General features: G+C 39.5%; 1 protein-coding gene across 2 annotated transcripts in view; it reads left to right on the top strand.

Moving 5' to 3' along the window:
- Positions 1-23,048, top strand: part of ADAMTSL1 (ADAMTS like 1) — a 650,838-nt gene that overhangs the window by 506,954 nt on the left and 120,836 nt on the right. For both annotated transcript variants that reach the window (XM_060762426.2, XM_060762428.2), the window contains one exon: positions 13,615-13,916. In XM_060762426.2, the coding sequence (XP_060618409.2) occupies positions 13,615-13,916 (302 nt within the window). The remainder of the gene's footprint in view (positions 1-13,614; positions 13,917-23,048) is intronic.

The following is a 23,048-nucleotide window of genomic DNA, read 5'->3' as shown; positions in this document are numbered from 1 at the left end:
CCCCCCAAAAAACTGTTGATTTCAACAGAAGTATTTTCTTGAATTACTCAGTTACCATCTTTATGAACATGGTTCAGCAGAGTATTCTCATTCCATATTTTTTTTTTTGGTGTTGGGGCTGTGAGTACTATTGCTTATGCAGACAAAACTATCACCACCCTGGCAAAAGATGGTTGATTTAGGAACTTCAAGGTTTGCAGAAGTTTAACACATCTCAAGAGGCAAAGATCTTGGAGGAAGGGAAGCACAACCCAATGAGGTTTAAGTTTGTTCAGTTCCAAAGAATGCTGATTGAGTGTTGTAGGGGGAAGGAGGAAATGAAAAGTGGAGGAAAGGGTGATGGGAATGGACTGAACAGCAAAATTTTCTTTCAGGTCCCACTAGTGTCCAATAATGCTTTATTCATACCAGAAATCATCTCCCAGGCAAGCATTTAAAAGCTTTTCTCCTTAAAATGGGAAATGTTGTTTTGTAAAGGTTAATATAAAGGTCTGTGTGACAATACGTAGCAAGACTGTGTAGATAACACACTGTAATACAATCCATAAGACAGCTTTCTCAGTGCCCTACCAATTCATCACATACAGAAAAATCAGCATCCTAGCATGTTGCCAGGATGCTTCCTTCTTGGAGCCTGCCAGACGCCATCACACAACATCAGTCAACTTCTGGCAGGGCTCCATGGAGGAAGCGTATTGTCAGCATGATAAGATGCTTCCCTCATTTGTAGACAAGAGGGGGAACCTGGGCGATTATGCTTCCCCCCTGGGATGAGGTAAGAAGTGCAGCAAGTGATTTGGGGCAGGGGACAATTGTTTCTCCCCATTGCCCCATGGATTCACCACACTATGTGGTGAATCCCCCTGCACTGCCCTACGGATTGCAACCTCAGTGTGATGAGGTCCTTAGTGATGTTCTATACTGCAAAAGAGTTGTGATCCAGGATATCAGAAATTGTGGGCTGTAAGCCCCTGGACCCCTGTTTTGTTCCCCTAAGCCCGCCAATAGTCTCTCCTCCAAAACCCAGACTGCCACAAAAATATTCACAAAACATTTGGCACAAAAGTACTCAGAAGGCACGTTAAATGGTCTACTCAACAAGCACTGCAGATGTTTGTGTGTATGTGCCTTCAGGTCACTTGCCGATTGATGACTTTATGAATTATGTAGGACTTTCTTAGGAAAGTAATACTCAAAAATTGTTTTTCCAGTTCCTTCCAATGAAATATAGCCTACGGCACCTATACCAGCTCCAAATACCTCCATTATCCTGTACAATCCCTCTGAAAATGATTACAGGAAGTAACATAACATTCATTCTTAATAATCATTTTTAGAAAGTCCAAGGAGAAGAACAGACATTCAAGTTTATAGTAGTAGATTGACTCCAGGACCCTATGCAATTGCTCATCCCATTTTAGGGTTGCTAGCTACAAGAACCGTAAACAGGTTAGAACAGGTATAGGCAAACCTAGGCCCAGAGGCCGGATGCAGCCCTTTGGGCTCTTTTCTCAGGCCCTCTTCTTTTTCACCTTCCTATAAGCACAAGGATGTGCCAGCCTGCCCATGTCCTCATGCTAGGGGAGACTAGGGAAGACACACGCGGCTGCAGCACCAGCCCCAGGCAGAGCCTCTCCCTGGCCTTCACCTTAGCCACCACCTCCATGGGGCTTAGCTGGTCCTCGCTGGCATACATGGAGCCAGCACATTCCTCTTCTTCTAGGCCTCCGTCCCTGTCAACAAGGAGGGCGGCTCCTCTTCCACCTCCTTTGCCTCTTTCTCTGCTGCGGCACCTTCCTCAAGAGCAAGTTCCTCCTCAGAAAAAAAGAATAACAGGAGCAGGTGGGAAGGGAAGGAAAGCACTAAGCAGCTGCATGCCCAAGTGGTGGTGGTGGAGGAGGCAGAAGCATAGAAGAAGGAGAGTGTGCTTGTGCGGAGCAGTCAAGTCCTATGGCAGTGGAGGCCAAAGTGCAGGCAAGGAAGAGGCTCTGCCCAGGGCTACTACTGATGAGCACAACTTCCTGGGCACAGCCATGGACCAGGCAAGTTGACGTGTGTGAAACCCTCCCCCTCCCTGCAGCAACCCCCCTGGCCTCCCCCCTCCTTCCCTGCTTGGCCCATCCCACTCTGCTTGGCCCAGCCCACCATGTGGCCTCCAAGTTAAAATGTTTGTCCATGCCTGGGTTAGAAGGAAGACAAATGGGATTAGCACTTTCTTACAGTAGCCTAAAACAGAGCAGGGCCTGGCCACCCTTCACTTGCTGTCCATGGAGACTGCCCACTCTCCTTGTTCTGTCAGCAAGGAGGTACACATTTCTTAATGTCCACATCTTGATTTAGTAAGATAAATGCATTACAGGTTTTCATTCAAAGTACAGCAAAAATTTTTCCATCTCAGAGTTTTTCTTTGATACAGTAAAATAACCATGCTGGTATGACTGGCACACAATCAAATGAGTTATAACTGAACCAACTGAGTACAATAAGGAAATAAGATGATTTTATGTGTATAATATTGTATATTTTTTATAAACAGGATGTAAAGGTTATGATCAAGTTATACTTCAGTGCTGGTATATATTTTGTATGTGCTTTCTGCTCATTTATAGGCAAGTGCCAGATGTAGACTTGAATGTTTTTTATTTGTTTTAATTTGGAAGCCCAGTTTATGGATTCTTGAAGTTTTTTCTTCCCCATTAAACCACTTTTCTAAATATGTATTTAACAGAGTATAATTACACTTCAGTGTATAATGGGAATTAGGCACTGTCAACAAGTGTGTCAAATAGGGATCACTTTGCTTATATTGGAAAGAGATTATTTGAATCATAGCCCATATTTCTGCTGGAGAGTATTAAAAAAATAAGCTTGAAGGAGCCACAACTCCAGATGAAGACTTCCTCTTACCCATGGTCTTACTGAGAAAAATCTAGTTCCAAATGCTGATAATTAAATTTAATATTGCTTTGTGGCTGGAGTTGAGAATTGATGATCCTCCAGATGCTCCTGAGATGGAGAACCTGCTATTCTCCACATGTGATTGGATTCCCATCAACCTCAGCCAGCCGGATGGACTGATGGGACTTTGAATGCAGTTCATGCATTTATGAGAAAGAAAATTCTCCAATCTGCTTTGTTATTGCATTCTTTCTAAATGTCAGCACAAGAGATTTGTAAACAGCAATTTAACTGGGTTTTTTTTCAAGGGTACTGGGATAATGTTGAAAAGAAAATATAGGGGGAAGTATTTTGGACAAAATGCAAATACCATATGATTCCGAGAATAATAACCCTTGGACTAGAATAATAAAGGGAATCCAAGAAGTTAAGACTTTTGATTTGTACTCATAAGCACCTTCTTATTCAATAGAAACCTTCTTGTAAAATGGATGTAATATGCTTTGGAGTGCTAAAATTATCTTTATCATTTCTTTTTCTTTCCTTTGATTATTATTAAAAGCCTTCCCAGATATCACGCAATCAGACGGTGAATTGTAGAAGGTATTTCATAACTTCTCAAGGAAGGGGGTGAACAGTTTCAGTGTTGTTACTGAGTAGGTAACTATGCATCTTGCCTCCTGGAAAATATGTATAGCTGCAGTAGTGGTTATTATAATTGTTATTGTTACTATTTTCTTATCCATGAGTCAGGCTGCAATATATAATGTATACATGAAGAATTTGTTCTCATCTAAGAAATTATCAGATTCAGCTGCCCAACGGCTGACTGGATCTTCTGGAATTTCAAATCTAACAACATCTGGAGATGGCCACCACCAGTCCAACCCTGTGGAGAACTTCCAACAGAGAGTTTCGTTCAGAGGGCAGGCTGGAAGATGATGGCTAGTCACAATTGCCCGTTAGAAAAGATCTTGCTCTAACTGGTTCTTGTTAGCCAGAATGCGATCCTAATTAATCAAGTTAGTCAAGTGCCAACTGAGCCGTGATGTGGCTCACTGAAACTACTGAATCCAACCCTAGTGAAGTAGGAAATTACTTAAGGCTACCTGTGCATTGACTTATCTTTGTGACAGCCTTGTTGTTGCTTTCTAGACTGGGTAAAATTTGGACCTGTCCTCCTCTGGCTCCTTCTTTGGCTCAGCCTTTTTCTCTCTCCTTTTTGGTTCTTCTGCTAGCAGATCATACCCAGAAGATATTTTAGACTGACTAGCAAATAATTTTTCTAACAGAAAAGACTTGTGCCTGATACTGAAAACTAGGTATGAGACTCCTAGAGGGCGTAGGGCCATTCTCAGCTAAAACACACACACACACACACAAATTGTCAAATATTTTGGTAGAGATGTGGCCCTTCCTAGTTTCAGACAGTGGAGATATATGTGCCTCTGCAATCAGACTTGCCAATGAGGCTTGTGTTTATCTTCCCATGACTAGTCATAAAATAAAGCACACTGTATGCAAGATACATAGATTAAATAAAATCTTGACTTCCCCATCCATTGTAGGGCTTTTTCCAAAAACAATCTACGTGTATCGTCAAGTTTGACACATTGTTAATATGTGCTGGAGCTGGATGCAATGACAACACATTTTCCCTTCTAATGAGAAGACTTTTTCTAATTGGTCTAAGAATGTATGTTCTTTCCTATGCACACCCATTTCTCTGGCTGCCATGTTACTTTAATTTAGTCTTAAGGCCTTCAAATAGTTGAACCATTTCCATGAGTCAAAGTCCTGCAGGCCTATAATATTAAAGCCAGTTTAGCACCTGGAACTTCGCCTCATCTGGCACCCATTGCTTGTTTCACTGGAAGATCAAATATATTGTGTTTTTTAAAGGCGGATTGGTATCTTACTAGCTGTATTGTATATGCAATAGCCAGATAAATAGATAAGTTTTTTACTTCGAGCTGATACTCCCTGAGAAACTCCCATCAAATCCATCTGCCAATGTAATAAGATTAGCTGTGAAGATTGCACTCATGTGAGAGTAAAATATGCTCACAGACCCCCTTTGCCTTGTGATTTGTTCCTTGCCGCATTATCACAATGATCTTGAAAAATATAGCATGCTAAAGAGATAATTGAGGTGCTGGACATGCTTATGCTTCACTTCTTCATTCAAGCCTTATTTAATAGGCTATTACACAAGCTGGACTCAGAAATACAGCCTTCATGACTGGAAAAACATGGACCCAATTACTTCCCCTTTTATTTGTTTTGTCAGGGAGCTTGCAAACGGGTGGTGTGTAAATGATTTCACATTGTAGCTCTCAAAAAACACATTTGAATGTTAACATGATATCCAGTTTTGAATATTTAGCTGTAGATAACCTAGGGTGAACAGTAATGCTAAACAACAACAACAGAGGGCAAATTGTAATATCTGTGTACCAGATGGCATCGGCTAAGTGATGTGGCTGGTACAACAAGAAACAGAAGGAAATTCTTGGCATAGATCTATTACAGTTTGAACCCACAAAATGTGGGGATATCGGCAGAAAGGCCTGTAGATTATAAGCACTCAGTAATGCTTACTAAATATAAAGGCAGACTCTCTTTTTAGATGTGCTTCCACTAAATCTTCTGAGGCATATATGTCAAACTCAGACCCAAGAGCCAAATCCAGCTCGCTACATCATTTTATGGGGACCCCCTCCATATGCTGAACTACAACTTCTGCATTCCTCATCATTAGATATCATGACTAGAACTGATGGGAGTTGTGATACAGTAACACCCAGAAGGCTGCAGTTTATTCTGTTTAGTCAGGATAGATGGGTTTGAATTCAGATACAAGGCTTGTGGATATAATAACCTTTCCCCAACCTCAGAGACACAACTGCTGTTGTTTTGCTATTCCAGTTATCCCCAGTCCACATGGTGGATAACAATGGCCAACACACGTTTTGGTGCCTCAAATTTTAGACCTGGGTATATTTAACCTGCTGATTTCAGAAATGGTACCAGTTTTCCCATATCGGCTCTAATTTTTGAGATACAGATCTTATGAAAGGAGTGGGAGCTGTATGTGGATCTGCATGTTTGGCGGGAGCCATATGTTTAACATAATTTCTAATTGATGAATGAATCATGCTATTTTGAATCAGTTCAGGTTCCCATATGTTTATTTAAACATCCATCCCATCTATGCATTAACCTGCAAATTGCTTATAAAATCCCCACAAATATCTGCTGAAGCACTATATTTAAATGTATTGAAATATGCTTCCTTACAAATATATATGTTCTTATTTTAAGATACTTACATCAAAGGCTCCATTTATACATTCAGGGAGCACAAAAACAAGTGTATAACAACAGTTCTGATTCCAAAATTATCCTAGAAGCTGCATGGGGCTAGATCAATAAGTAATTTCAAAGTGAAATTTGCACAGATCAGGTCTCTTAAATATCTGTGACCTAGCCTGAGTCAATATCCTGAAGCACAGCCCATTGTAATGTGAAGCCTTCACATTATTCAAGATGCCACACATGGAGTTACATCCAGTACTGCACTGTTATCCACATGACATAAGTTGGCATTCAACTAACATAAAATGGGGGAAATCTTTGCCCTCCATATGTTTTGGTTTACACCTCCCAGAGGCCATAGCTAACCTGGTATAGATATATATGAATAAACTCATGAAGGAAAAGATATTAGCATGAAAGCCTGAAGACTAGAACCACTCAGTTTAGGTTGCAGTCCAAAATGTCTGTACTGCAATCAGTCACATTGCTGCTAGCAAGACAATGACCACATATGGCCTTCATGCATTAAGTAATGCAAATATTGTTTGCACATAAGTTTGCTCAAGAATCAAAACAATCTTTTCTATAAGGGGATCAAGTGTTGCATTAGAGCAGTGGTTCTCAACCTGTGGGTCCCCAGATGTTTTGGCCTTCAACTCCCAGAAAACTTAACAGCTGGTAAACTGACTAGGATTTCTGGGAGTTGTAGGCCAAAACACCTAGGAAATCACAGATTGAAAACCACAGCATTAGAGAAATGTCAATATTGGATAAGAACCATTAATCGCCATAACCCTGGTGTTTCAAAACTATTTTTATAATCTTTAAAAACATTGTGTATGGCTGTCACGATTGCCAAAGTTACAGCCCAACATTGTTTTAAAAAGGTGTGTGTATTCTTCCAAGTCCACCAGGCTCCCAAGTTGCTATCCCACAAGTTATGCTATATGACTCTTCAAAAAGAGTCCCAGTTTAATAAAGATTCTCCAGTTTTTGGAAGGACAACATAATAGAGGCCAAATTACAATAATTTGATACCACTTTAACTGCCACGACTCTGTCCTTTGAAATGCTGGAATATTTATCATGTTGTGGAACCAGAACTCTCTGACAAAGAAGGCTAAATACCTCACAAAATTACAAATTCCAGAATTCCATAGTATTGAGCAATGGTCTTAATGTGGTGTCAAACTGCTATAATAACAACAACAACAACAACAACAATGTTACAACAAAAAACTGAATGAGAAAAAAAACTTTGAAAATAAATTTTCAGAGCGCAAAATGAGAACCTTGGAAATAACAACAGAAATGATCACTGAAAGAGTGATGAAAGTCAAGAACTAGATATCACCTGGCAATGATCAACTGCACAGATTTTGGCTTAAATATCTGATTAGCCTGCACTCAAAAATGGCTGAACAATTCAATGAGATGCTGAAAACTGGAAACATCAGCAAATGAATAACAACTGGGAAGACATATTTGATATAGAAAGATCCAGCAAAAGGGATAATACTAGGAAACTACAGGCCAATAACATGTCTGCCTTCAATGTTCAAGCTGCTGACAGGCATAATAGCTGATCAAATCCAGGATTACTTGGAGGAAAATACCATCTTGCTAGTAGAACAAAAAGGCAATAAAAAAAGAAGTAGGGGCATGAAAGATCAGCTTCTGATTGACAAAATGATACTGGAAAATTGCGAAAGCCAGAAAACAAACTTCTAGACAACTTGGATTGGTTACAAAAAAAGCCTTTGACTCACTGCCACATTGTTGGATTATCAAATGTCTAGATGTCATCGGGATTTGTGAAAATATTAGGAAGTTCACCAAAACTGCAATGAAACAATGGAAAACTGAGTTGTTCATGGGCAACGAAAGCTATGGAACTGTTAACATCAAGAGAGGAATTTTCCAGGGTGACTCTGTCACCACTGTTGTTCATCATTGCAATGATCCCACTTTCTGTAATTCTACAGAAAACAAACCTGGGCTACCAAACAACAAGAAATTCACCAAAATGTTCCCACTGGTTGTACATTGATGATGTAAAGCTTTACAGAAAATCAGAAACTGAAATCCAGTCACTGACCAACACAGTCAGAATATTCAGCACTGACATCAGTACAGAATTCGGCCTAGACAAATGTACCACAGTGTCATTAAAGAAGGGGGAAATTACCCACAGCGAGGGCATAGAGATGCCAAACGGACAAACCATAAAAGGCAATCAGCCTGAAGCCTATAAATATCTGGGCATACTACAGTTGGACAACAGCAAGCATGGGCGTGTGAAAAATGTGGTCAGCAAAGAGTATATCCAAAGAGTTAGAAAGGTTTTGAAGAGCAAATTAAATGGCAGAAATATGATCAAGGCTATCAACACCTGGGCCATCCTCGTCATTAGATACACTGCTGGGATTGTAAACTTGACACAAGCAGAGCTGGATGATCTGGACAGAGAAACGAGAAAACTGATGACAATCCACTACTCATTACACCCACATAGTGATGTCGACAGGCTTGACCTGCCCAGAAAATCAGGAGGCAGAGGGCTTCTGCAAGTGAAACAAATAGTAGAAGAAGAGAAACATGCACTGGCAGATTATGTGAAAGGCAGTCAAGAACCAACATTGAGGGAAGTCAATAGTAGTAACCTGCTTAAAGTGTAAAAGACAAAGAGTGAATACTGTAAAAACACAATCCAGAGCAGAAGAGAAAACTGGTGAAAGAAGGCTCTTCATGGACAGTTCCTGGGAAAAATTAAGAGACAAACCGGCAAAGAAAAAACATGGCTGTGGCTCACACATGGAACTTTGAAAAAAGAGACGGAAGGCCTGATTCTGGTAGCCCTACTCTGGGACTTCCGAATTCAGACTAACAGAGTTTTGGAGCACAATACTCCTGACCTCACGATTGTGTTAAAAAACAAAGTATGGATAATTGATGTTGTAATCCCAGGTGACAGCAGGATTGAAGAGAAACAACTGGAAAAGCTGACATGATATGAGGATTTAAAGATCGTACTGTAAAGACTCTGGCACAAGCCAGTCAAGGTGGTCCCAATTGTGATCGGCACATTGGATGCAGTGCCTAAATACCTTGGCCTGCACTTAAACACAATCGACGCTGACAAAATTACAATCTGCCAGTTGCAAATGGCCACCTTACTGGGATCTGCACGCATTATTCGCTGATACATCACACATTCCTAGACACCTGGGAAATGTCCGACATGTGATCCAATACAACAGCCAGCAGAGTGATCTTGTTTGCTGTGGACTCATCTTGTGTTTCAAATAATAATAATAATACTTTATTTATATTCCGCTCTATCTCCCCGAAGGGACTCGGGGTGAATTCCAAACATAAAAGGCAAACATTCAATGCCCAAATACAACAACAATACATCTATACTAACAAAATTTAAACAACCCAACATATAAACATGAGTTATAACTTAACAACTTAAATTAAATAAAAAACACAGTCTGATATAACAGACACACTGCTATAATTTTGCAGTGTGGATACAGCCATAGACACATGTATGTATGGTGGATATGAGGCCATGTATGCAAGTGCTGTCTCTTCCTTGTGTTTTTTTTTAATTATGGAAATTGTAGCCTACAACATCTGTATGGCAACAGATTGGAGAAGATGTTTTAATAGAAATGTTTTGTATGGCTGTAGTCTACTGCTCATTAAAACAATTGGAAGAACTTCTCATGGTTGAGACATTGGATCAAGTTATACGGTTTTTCTTTTGGCTGGCCCATTTCATTGCCAGTGCTTTCTCAATATGTACTGCTGTACTTTGCTCCAGAGAATTTTGAAGATAACTGGATGTGATTTTTCAATGCCAAAACAAAGTATGGATATTCTCACAGCTAATAGCTGTTAAAAATAGCAGAGTACATCATGTTTTTAAAAACATACATAAATAAGATGATCTTTATCAGAGGAACCATATTCCCAACCACAAATGCTGAATTTGAAATATGTTAATTTGTTTTATAGGTTGAAAGAACTCGGACTTTACTGTCTGAATAGAAAATAGTTTATAAAATAGCTGAACAAACTTGACATTAAAGGGAAAGATAATGTAACATTTTGATCTGATGGCAGAGAAATAAAAAATACATTGCTTTAAATGGAGGATCTTCTTTTTAAAATATTCTTTGAAGAATTTGCTCATTATAATTCTTTCATTGCCAAAAATCCATAATATCTCAGTCCAGAGCTGAGTATAATTCCAAGACTTTCTAAGGGTTATTAATACTAAATAATGGCTCAAATTACTGCTATAACATTAGCGTTATTGATGGCAAATTACACAGCAGAAAGTAATTACAGCCCATTTGCTCATAGGATCTGGCATGTCCTCACTGCCAGTGGTAGAATTGAACCCCCAAACAAATTCTACCCAAACTGTCCCTTGGCTGACCATCAAATTCACCATTGCTGGATATATAATGTACACTTTCAAAGAACCCGAATTACAGTAATTGTAGGAATCCAAACCTATGGGTTATCTAAATCCAAATATTTATTTAATTCTGTCAGCAATGGAAATTATAGTTCCATTTATTCAGAACTATGAATATATGACGTTCCTCACAATGTATGCATGGTAAAAATGCAAGATGTTTGCTGTGATTTCTGAAAAGAAAGGTGTAATGGGTAATAATTGGAAATTAGGATTTGTCAACTAACTTGCAGACAGGAAAAGAAACATTCATTTTTAAGCAAGTGGGGAACACTTATGTTCCTCTGAATCTGAGCAAAGCAGCACAGTTACTGAACTTTAAAATATGCTTGTTATTAGTAAATGTTGAGTTTCTAATGACAGCTTGGCATGTTTTATTGCTCTCAGCACCACAGGTTCCCTTCTTCCCTTTGAAGCAAGTTATTACATAGCATAAACCTACCCTTCCAGACTCATAACTCAACATGCAAAGTATCTGTTTAGGAAGAAAAAAATTCCATATAACTTCCTGGTGTTATTTCCTGCATTTCAGTTATGAATTACCGTGCATAGTGGCATGACTGATAATGAGTAAATTACACTTTATGCAGCACACTTTAAACCAGTGAAGTTTCTTTTAAAACTATGTATTTTTTCTTTTTGTTTTCACTTTGAGCAAACTTATTGTGTGCATAGTTTTGTTTAACAGGATGTATCGTGTGCTCTTTGGCCTGCTTTTGAATAGTAAAGATATTTTGACCAGGCAATTACTATTTGCCTGAGATAGCACAAAAGAAGGGAATCTATAAAGAACAGAATTTGAAGCTGTGGAAACAGATTATTCAACCCACAAACCCCTTTTTCTTTCAGTGAAGACAGAAGTTGTCTTTGGGGTCATCTACACTGAGCAAGTTGGCCAAATATAAATCCTACCCAGCTATAGAACAGCATCTGAGTGCATGCTGCCACAGTCACCTCTGCTGATGTCAAAATGGGGTGAGGAGCATTTGACCAGCAAGACTGTGTTCAGTTCTGAGCACTGCAATTGAAGGGAGATGTTGACAAGCTGGAATGTGTCCAGAGGAGGGCGACTAAAATTATCAATGGTCTGAAGAACAAGCCCTATGAGGAGTGGCTTAAATTGATGGACATGTTTAGCCTACAGAAGAGAAGGCTGAGAGGAGACATGAGGGCCATGTATAAATATATACATGTATAGGTGAAGTCATAGGGAGGAGGGAGCAATATTGTTTTCTCCTGCTCTGGAGACTAGGAAGTGGAACAATGGCTTCAAACTACAGGAAAGGAGACTCCACCTGAACATGAGGAAGAACTTCCTGACTGTGAGAGCTGTTCAGCAGTGGAATTCTCTGGCCTGGAGTGTGGTGGAGGCTCCTTCTTTGGGGGCTTTTAAACAGAGGCTGGATGGCCACGTGTTGAGGGTGCTTTGAATGCAATTTTCCTGCTTCTTGGCAGGGGGTTGGACTGGATGGGCCATGAGGTCTCTTCCAACTCTATGATTCTATAGAAGGGCTTGATCAAAGGCACGATCCATGAACAAAGCAGGGAAATGGTGGTGGCAGAAATGTCTGTCTGGACAGGGGATCAGGCCACATTGGACCCAAATTGTCCTGAATTCCAGAATACTCTGGAACTTGAAGCACAAACTGTGAGGTATGTCCCGGTCTTACCTAAAGTGTGGCAAAGTCAGTGTATAGCACACAAATAAAACTGGAAGCCACTGTACATTGTGAAGACTGCCACTGTTCCATTTGTAGTGAGCATGCGGGTTTGGGGCCCATATAGAGAAGCCCTGTCTTACTCTGAAATCTTTTATATTTGAGAAACATAGCAAGGAATAAGTCTAAATACTATCTCATGCTAATGAATGTCCCCACTTTGAATGCTACTTTTCAGCCCCCATGCTGCCCTAAAAATCTACTCCTAGCAGTTTGTCCAACCAAAAAACCAAAAAATTGAAAGCAGCATGTAGGTGAAAGCAGCATGTACCCTCCCCCCCCCCCCCACTCTCTCTCTGTTTCTCACACGTACACTGAACTGATTACTATAATGCCAATTGATTATTTGCATGTCACAATGAAATTGTAGCACAAAAGAGTTTCAGTTCCTCTAACATCTACTCAGACAATATTTTTCACTGGAAGCAGTTCACATAGACAGCTGCGAATTATCCTGTTTTGCACAAAAGAACAATAAGATCTACAGTGATATATTTAGATGTGACAGTTCTCTAATAGCCAGGTTAGTCTGAATCAATGTAAAAAGACAGGGAGGATGAAAAGTTTTAGATATGTAACAAGAATCTCCTTCTTTCTTTCCTCCACTTCTTTTTATACGTGGATGCCCTTAACCCTCACTGCTTTGGTACATTTCAAGCATGATAAATGTGTCAAGTCCAGGCTTCTCTAGCAATCAGAGTATCTTTTACAGGAGTAATTTGCAAACTCTAGTTCTCCAGATGTTTTGGACTTCAACTTCCAGAAGGCTCAACTACTTTGGCAGGGTTTCTGGGAGCTTAAGTCCAAAACACCTGGAAGACCAGAGTTTGGGAAATACTACTTTGGAGTATGTCCTAAAACCAGTTGTTAATCCTGATTAGAGTAGCCTAATTGAATCAGTTGAGTCACCCTGAATAATTGATTGTATATGTTGTTCTAGCTGGAACTCCATGAGTTTCAAATTCCAAGTGTGTTCATACATGGCAAGAGATTGTTCTGGATATCCCTTGTGGTCTCTTCCAACTCTGCATTTTATTACTCTAGCTATCTTGAAAGCTCCTCAACTATTCCTATACCCAGTCAATGTGTTCCCTGCATCTTGAACAGATGGTTCTTATTTTTGCTTTCTCTCTTCCACTTATTCTCCTTCTCCCCTTTCTTTCCTTTGTGTCTTCATTTCCATAGGTTTATTCCTGAATCCTGGTCTGCCTGCAGTGTGACCTGTGGTGTGGGTGTCCAAGTGCGTTTGGTGAAGTGCCAGGTGCTGCTGTCTTTCTCCCAATCTGTGGCAGATTTGCCCACTGATGAATGTGAAGGGCCTAAGCCAGCCTCTGAACGAGCATGTTATGGTGGCCCTTGCAATGGAGATACTGGTGAATATAGTCCGGAAGAAACAGATCTGTTCTATGGAGGTTCTCAAGATTTCGACGAACTCTATGACTGGGAGTACGAAGGCTTCACAGAGTGCTCTGAATCTTGCGGCGGAGGTGAGTTCCCCTTTTTCCAATTTTAGCATCTTCTTTTCACCCTGTAGCCAGAAGAAAAAACTGTACAATTCATTGCACTGTCATCAGCCTTGCAAAATGCATCCGTATCATTGTTCCTGAGAATGGGTTGTCTCAAATAGTGACTTTACTAAGTTCAGTCATTAAATCAATGGTTGAGATAAGATGTGAAACAGTGGTTCACCGTCCCCTGCCTCTGAACCACTGCTTCAGTTTCTAAACCACTGAAGAATTATGCATTTGACATTACTCATGTCTCCGGGATCTTTGAATTGGATGCTTAGAGGCATCTTGAAAGTCTAACAATGTCATGCCTGGTGCTGCATTGCTAAACATCTTCCTTACTAACACAGAAAAATATGACAGAACTCTGAATGTACTCTGCTTCCAATAAGGCTGTTGCCAAAATTGTTTTTGCCACCTGCTTTTTAGACAAAGACTGTACTTCTGCACTTTTGCAAATATTACAAAAATCTTTTTCACAAAGTCAAGGCCACAACAACTTTGATTTGCAAAGATAGAGAGAGAAATGGACATGGACTAAGAATAGCATTTCCCATTGTGATTGCCAAGTAGAAGCTGCTGGAAGTACTTTTTCATGATGGTGGCTCCATTCCGCTGCACCATACATTTTTGAGGTGCCTGATAATGAATAGAAATTCCAGGCTCAATGCGGATAATCCATATGTTGTGCAGTTTTCGCACATTTGCAAACACTCTTTCCACCAGCTTTGCCATGGCAGCTGTAATGTGAGAATTGGTCTCAGTCTTCTATTTTCCTTGTTTGAAAAGGAAGAGTGGCTCTGTAGGAGAACTATTGAAAATAAAGTCCAGATGTAATACCATTTCAGATCTAGAAGGTATCAAAATTCACAGCTGGGGTCTTTCATATGACTAATGTAGTAGTCTGGTTATTTACATTTCCTGCTGACCACTTACATTTGGGCCAGAGGACTGTGTTTTTAAAGAGCAAAGCTGTGGCAGGAAGCATCAGGTGTCATTTACTTTGCATTGCCTGACTTTCGCTTTTGTAAGTAGACCCATATGGATATCAAGCATTGGGCTGTTGCATATGTATTTCCTTACTGAATCTACTGGAGACTCAGCTGGTTTTGATAGCATATCCTACCAAATGACATTAGCTTGGATCTAAGAACAGTGGGGGTGGGCAGGATTGCGGGGGAGACATATGGCAGAAATAACTAAGTAGAAGATTGCCTGAAGCTAATAAACTTGGCACTGAGGTTAAAAGTTAAGAAGGATCACCGTTTATGCATAATATGGGAATTATTTAATATACATAATGTCCAATCCATTTGAGTCGACTTCATCATATTCTTCTAATTGCTTATGGAAATAGTGCCATTACAGTTCTCCCTTTCCTCAAGTTTCTTAACTTCTCTTCAAATTTAGCTATGGCATGCAAAATAGAGAAGCTGTGTCTTAGTAATGAATCTGCAAGCATTTAATATGGAATGAATAAACTCCGTATGACAATAAAAATTATTTAGTTAAAAAATGAATCATAATTCATATCTTGAGTTAGCGCAGCTACATCCACTGGCTAGCATAGTGTTTCCTTACCACCATGTTTTAAAGTAGAAATAGGGAAGATTTTTTAATGACATAAAGTCATGCATTTCTGCAATATTGTAGAAGTCATTACACACACATCTTACATTATTAATCCCAACAAAATCATTATGTGAATTGAGTATTACATCCAAGAGCAGTCATCACCCAAGTGCAATTTTCAGTACCAACATGGGGTCAAAAAGGTCAGTCTAGACTGGATCAGCTAACTCATTTTATTCAAAGGCATCAAGTGATTTTTTTTTTTGTTCAATAAGATTGCCTACAAACTCAACATTGGAAATAGGCCAATTACTTGCTGAAGAAGCCAAGTTAGTTTAGCTACTTTCTCACCCAAAATTATTTTTATTTTTATTTATTGTGTCAGAAGCAAATTGAGAATGCAGTTATAATGAATAACGACAAACAAAGTTAAAAACTTGGCATTATGCTAAATTTCCTTTGACCAGAAGCTGACCACTTGGAGTGCCTCTGGTGTCACTGTGGGAAGGTCCTCCATTGTGCATGTGGCAGGGCTCAGGCTACATTGTGGTAGGTGGTCTGTGGTTTGCTCTTCTCCACACTTGCATGTCGTGGACTCCACTTTGTGGCCCCATTTCTTAAGATTGACTGTGCATCCCGTGGTTGCCCAGTCTTTTGTGTGCCCAGGTGGGAGTCTCCCATCTGGTATCAGCCACTAATTGAGGTTTTGGGTTTTAGCCTGCCACTTTTGGACTCTTGCTTGCTGAGGTGTTCCTGCGAGTATCTCTATAGATCTTAGGAAGCTATTTCTTGAGGTGATTCTGAGGTAGCCAATTCTGAATCATTATAGTTTGTAAAGTTGTGCAAGTCAGTTTTATTTGCAGCATGTGATCTTTGAAGCACTAAAATGTAAAAAGTCAAACAGCACTGCCTTATACACCTAAGCGTATTTATTTATTTATTTACCACATTTATACCCCACCTTTCTCACCCCGAAGGGAGCTCAGAGCAGCCTTACAAGTAGGCAACAATTCAATGCCTCACAAATACATACAAATAAAATAAAAATACATTAAAAACCAAAAAGTTAAAAACATCAAACATTCAAACCAATAATTAAAATCACGTAGTCCAAAAACACAATCCAAAGCCATTCAGTTCATCATTGCACTATTTCATAGCTTAGAGAACCATCTCTTCTTGTACACATAGTATATAGAAATACATAGCCATGATAAAACACCTAATTTGAGTATTTCAATTATATCCAAAATAGCTGCAACCAGGAATGTTTAAAACATGTATTTGCCGGTAAACAAATTAAAATGAAATAAATGGGTTCCAAGCAATTTTATGTCTCCCACAGTTGCATGACAGATCATGTTAATTTTATTGTTTTTATACCATCCGGAGATGAAATCTGAGAGGCACAGGAGCAGCTTTTCACTCTCAAAGGAGTAGCAGCCAGAAGGAACTAGTTAGAAATGTAGTCTTCATTCGGTGGCTACATTTTCCACCGCTGTCATCAAGTATCAAATAACAATTATGCTATTCTTGAAGATATAAACACTGCAAATCCCATTTGATAGTATATTGAAAGTGAACTGAAAGCTACTTAGATTCATGTCATGTCATCCCTTACACCATGTAGCATTTTAATTTCCTACTCATAATTGATAGGGATCTTCAAGAGAAAAGAAACTCAGCTTTGTTGTGTTAAAATTATGAGCAGTAATCTGTAAAACTAAAATACTGTAGAAAGTGAACAACTAGACATTTTCATACAATTTTTAACATATTTTATTTAGTGATTTAAAAATAAAATATATTATTTAGTGATTAGGGAGCCCCCGGTGGCGCAATGGGTTAAAGCCTTGAGCTGGCAGGTCTGCTGACCAAAACGTTGGTGGTTTGCATCTGGGAAGTGGGGTGAGCTCCTGTCTGTTAGCTCCAGCTTCTCATGTGGGAACATGAGAGAAGCCTCCCACAGGATGGTAAAACAATTGAGAATCCTCTGGTCAACATCCTTGCAGAGAGCCAATTCTCTCACACCAGAAGCGACTTCTTAAGTTGCTCTTGACACAATTTTTTTTAGTGATTTATTGCTGCTCTTCAACCAAAACATCTCCAGAAATAGTTTATATACAACCAATAAGAGATTTCCGCTTTTCAGATTATAGTCTCAGAAACATGAAAACAAAATCAAAAGGATATGAGGAGAAAAGAATTAGAAAAAGTATCTTCAGGCACCAGTTCTCAAAACCTGGAGTTTCAATACATTTGGTAGAAAAGCTATATTTCCCATCCCATCTTTCTCTAAGACAATGATTCTCAACCTTTCTAATGCTGTGACTCCTTAATACAGTTCCTCATGTTCTGGTGACCCCCAATCATAAAATTATTTTTGTTGCTACTTCATAACTGTAATTTTGCAACAGTATGAATTGTAATCTACATATCTGGTGCATTTTCATTCACTGGACCTAATTTGGCACAAATACCCAGTACATCCAAATTTGAATACTCGTGGGGGGGGGGGGGATTGATTTTGCCATTTAGGAGTTGGAATTCAACCAATATTGCCACACAGAACTCCCATGACCAACAGAAAATACTGGAAGGGTTTGGTAGGCATTGACCTTGAGTTTGGGAGTTGTAGTTCACCTACATCCAGAGAGCACTGTGGACTCAAACAATGATGGACCTGGGCCAAACGTGGCACGAAAACTCAGTATGCCCAAATGTGAACACTGGTGGAGCTTGGGGAAAATAGACCTTGACATTTGGGAGTTGTAGTTGCTGGGATGTATAGTTCACCTACAATCAAAGAGCATTCTGAACTCCACCCATGATAGAATTGGACCAAATTTCCCAAACAGAACCCCCATGCCTTGAAGGGACTCGCTGGCGTGAGCCTCCTTGCAGCCTTACACGCTGTCCATCACCCGCACATGCGCACCATGACGCCATGAGCCGAGCATGCCTGTTCTCCCCTCCCTGCTTGGAGTATCAGAAACAACCCTCCCATTGGCTGAGAGGCAGGAGGAGAGCTTTTGGTGGGAGAATTCACCGTCTGTTTCCAAAAAAGAAGAGAAAGACAGGTGGAGAGATCTTCAGCCTTCTCTGCCAAAGGGGTTCCTAAGACCATCAGAAATATGTGTTTTCTGATAATCTTTGGCAACCCCTCTGAAACCCCTTTATGACCCCCCCTCTGGGATCCCGCCCCCCAGGTTGAGAAACACTACCCTAAGGATTGTCAAGATTAGAAAGAAAAGTTCAGCTTTTTATCACAGATTGCCCACTTTTGGTTTATCTGGAATTGGGAATAGTGTGATTTGATTATAAAAATCCCAAGATTCAAACCTATATCAGGCCACTTGTTGCTGTATTGTATTTCCCTTCTCCTTCTATCCCTTGAAAACCATCAGGGGTGAAGGTAAGATACAGTCATCACACAATGGAAGCTTCACTTTCCTAGGAAATGCCATCTTGTTTTATTTATGTTGTTTTATTATAACATTTATATTCTACCCCATATCAATAGATCTCATTGCATAAAGAATTAACAAAAGGAATTCAGTGTAAGTTCCATCTAGTATATAAAATCAGTCATGGTAGTGCACAACTGAGCTTAATAAGACCCCAAGATCCAAGGAAATAAACAAATCTTAATGCGATGCAGACATGAGGCCAGTATGAGTACCAGTCATCACTCTAGGAATTGGTCAGTTCATAAGAAGGAGCTGAATCTGAGAAGTGCTCATACAGTGTATTACTTCAATCACTGGAACATACAGTAGGTCTTAAAATTTGGACATGGGTATTGAATGCCATATTACTTTTTATTTCTATACATGATAGTGAAGAAAGCTGTCAGGAAGATCTACTCACCTGAATGTGGTGCTGGATGGAAGTTATACAGATGCCATGGAATAGTTATACCAGAAAGACAAATAAATTGGCCCAAGAGCAAATTGATCCTGAATTTTCACTAGAAACCAAAATGACTAAACTTATTTTGGATGCATAGGAAAAGAGGAAGATCATATTTCAGATGGATTGGTTCAATCAAAAAAGCCCCGGCTCTAAGTTTGCAGGGTTTGAGCAGAGCTATTGGTAACTGGGGGGTCATTGAACCCTCTCATTTACAGGGTTGTCATTAGGTAAAACAGACCTGATAGCAAAAAAATAAATAAATACAGAATTACTTGAACATGCAATGAAGTTGAATCCAGGAATACACCTGAGGTTCATAGTTTGGTCCCATCTCCAAGGTACTTCATATTAGCATTCATGTAAATACAGCTATTCCAGACCCCCTCCCTCCCCCCAAACTAAAATCCAATACACTTCTGGTCCAAAAATTTATATAGGAGATACTCAACTTGCCTTAAATACCTAATAATGGCTGTTCTTTGTAATAGTTCCAATTAATTAACTAAGGTTTGGGGCGAGGAGCTTATTAATGTAAGCCGTCCTGAGTCCCCCTTCGGGGGCTGGGAAGAGACAGGGTACAAATGTCAGTAATAAATAAATAATAAATAAATAAAATGTTTTGGAGGAATTAAAGCAGTTTCCCTCCCCAGATTTTACACCATTTTCTTATTCCCGCTGCCTCCCAAAAGGAATGTCAAAATAATGAGTAATGCAAAATATACTTTTGCTAAAGAGAAAAAGAGGGATGATAACTACAATAAGTTAGCTTGGGGAACGTTGTAATGAGTTATATGACAAAGTCCTTTTTCAAAATAACTTTTGACATAACTTTAGTTACCACAGATATGCACTTTGTAGTCCTTGCTGAATGATAAAGACACAAGAAGGTATTTTGTGCCACTGCAGATCCATATGGCTCGGTATTGCTTCTATGGGGCTAATTCCAATTTGATATAAGACCTTCATTGTAGTAGATAATGGAATCAAACACAAAAAAGGAATCCAAATGGCAACATAATCTAATTTAGAGTGTTTCGTGCCAATAATGGAGGCCTTTCAACTGCTAAAATGGGAGAGGGGATGGGATGTGGATATAAAAATGTCCCCTCCCAAATGGGAAGAACTGCTTCAACCAGTTGACATATCCTGACCATGAGATATTTCACCTCCTAAGACCTTTCCCCCATCTCATCCCCAGTCTCCACAATTTCTGCAAGTAGCTACTATTTCCATTTTGTTAAGCAAAGCACAATGCACAAAGCAAACACAGGAGGACAAGGTTGTTGATCAAAGAGATGGCCACAACCCACCCAGCCCTGTTACAGTCCATGTAACAAAGCAGCATGGAAGTCATTTGCACAAAAAGAAAAGAAAAAGTGAATGCTCTTCTTGTGCAAAAAGAATAATTAACCATCTCACCCAGTGGGTGTAGGAAACATTTTTGTGAGTGTGATTTAGATAACCAAGTAGTCCCATCCCTAGAAAAAGCACATAGAAAAGTAAAAGACTTTCCAAATGCTAGCACTGCATCATAAGGTGTGACCATTTGGGGAAGCCCATTGGGTTGTATTCAACACCAGTCCTGCTTTGACTGCCCCAACTCTCAAGGGTTTCAAGGAAGATTCTTTCCCACCATATCAGGAAATGCCAGAAATTGAACTTAGGGTGCAAAACATGTGCTCCACAATAGAGCTACATCTCTTCCCTTCTGCGTATGCTGAGCAGTGATTATTATTTACTGTTTTATTGCTGAGTTAATTTATTCAGCTGGAGGGGGGTGGGAGACTTGATTCAAAACTGCCAAACACTAAAATGCAGGAAATGTGATGTATACATTTTCTTGGCTTAATATCTCCCTTCCAAATAAATCACTCTTTTCCTCCCTTCCCTCCTTCAGTTGAAGAATCTTTGAAAACATTGGGAAACAACTTGTTTCATATTGTAGAAATCTTTGCACGGTTGTCTTACATGTTGCAAATAGACACCTTAATGGATAGCAACTTTCTGACAATAGTGCCGACTATTGTAGAACTTTTGTCCAGGAATCTATGCTCATAGCTATTCCACATATGAAAGCACATATGTGGAACAGCATGGGGTCAGCATGAGGTCAGCTATTAGAAATTTGTATGCACCATCTATATAAATAAAAATGTAATGTTCGTTTGTAGGATTAACATAACTCAATTGACACCAAATTTGGACAGCATACACCTAACAATCCAATGTATGTCCTTCACTCAATTTTTTTTGATTTTGTCATTTGGGAGTAGTAGCTGCTGGGATTTATAGTTCACCTACAATCAGAGAGCATTCTGAATCCCACAAACGACAGAATTGGGGGCAAATTTGCCACACAGAACCCCCATGACCAACAGAAAATACTTAAGGCCATCCAGTCCAACTCTATTCACCAGGGCAAGAAAATGTAATCAGAGCCCTCCTGACAAAGAGCCATTCAGTCATAAAGATAGATAGATATGATTCACACAAAGAGAGAGATATAGTATCATAGATTTGAAAGGGACGCCTAAAGAAGGACAATGATATGTTGCATATTCCAGAGTAGGCAAACCAGACACTCTCCACATCAACGCTGACAAAGAAACAACAAGAAATACTGTTTACCCACAAGCATAAAGAAATTGCATATATTAGAAACCAACACTTTCTCATTACTTTATTTTCCAGATCACTAGACTGGGCCACAGCAATGCGTGGCAGGGGATGGCTAGTGAATAATAAGACTAACAACTTATTACAATGTTCAGACTTTCCAGCTTGTAAAAGACCTAGAGCAGGGGTCCTCAAACTTTTTGAACCGTGGGCCAGTTCACTGTCCCTCAGACTGTTGGAGGGCCGGACTATAGTTTACACGGGAATATTGTGAAACATTTGTTTTATATATTGTGAAACATTTATTTCTAATTACAAATAAATGAAATTTTGACTTCAAGCATCTCGTAGCATGGGTAACAGGTTTACTATAACAGCAGGAACCCATGAATATGTTTACTGATCAGCCTATTGGCCAAACTTTTTGGCCAATAGTTTGTGGCAGCCACACAGTTTCTGGATGAGAACTACTACTTTCAAAGTAAGGGCCGCACAATTAAACAGAAAATAACACTTTCATACCAGGAACAGATTTCTGTTCTACAGTTTAATATTACGTTTATTTATACATCACTTTTTGTCTCCCCAAGGAGACTGTGGGCCCTTCCAGACGCCCTATATCCCAGGATCTGATCCCAGGTTTTCTGCTTTAAACTGGATTATATGAGTCTGCACTGCCAGATAATCTGGGATAAACAGAATACCTAGGATAAGCTCCTGGGATATAGGGCCTGTCTGAAAGGGCCTTCCAAACAGCCAAAGGTCATCTAGTCTAGCCCCTTCTTTCTGCCAGGCAGGAAGATAGCATTAGTATATTATTATTATTATTATTATTATTATTATTATTATTATTATTATTATACTCCTACAATTAGAAGCCCCTTTGGGACCCCCAAAGGTCACTTAGTCCAGCCCCTTCTTTCTGCCAGGCAGGAAGATAGCATTAGTATATTATTATTATTATTATTATTATTATTATTATTATTATTATTATTAGACTCCTACAAT

The sequence above is a fragment of the Anolis sagrei genome, chromosome 2 (genome assembly GCF_037176765.1).
Source record: "Anolis sagrei isolate rAnoSag1 chromosome 2, rAnoSag1.mat, whole genome shotgun sequence".
NCBI classification, from domain to species: Eukaryota; Metazoa; Chordata; class Lepidosauria; order Squamata; family Dactyloidae; genus Anolis; species Anolis sagrei.
Note: the sequence above shows the minus strand (reverse complement) of the source record. Positions and strands in the feature narration are given on the sequence as shown.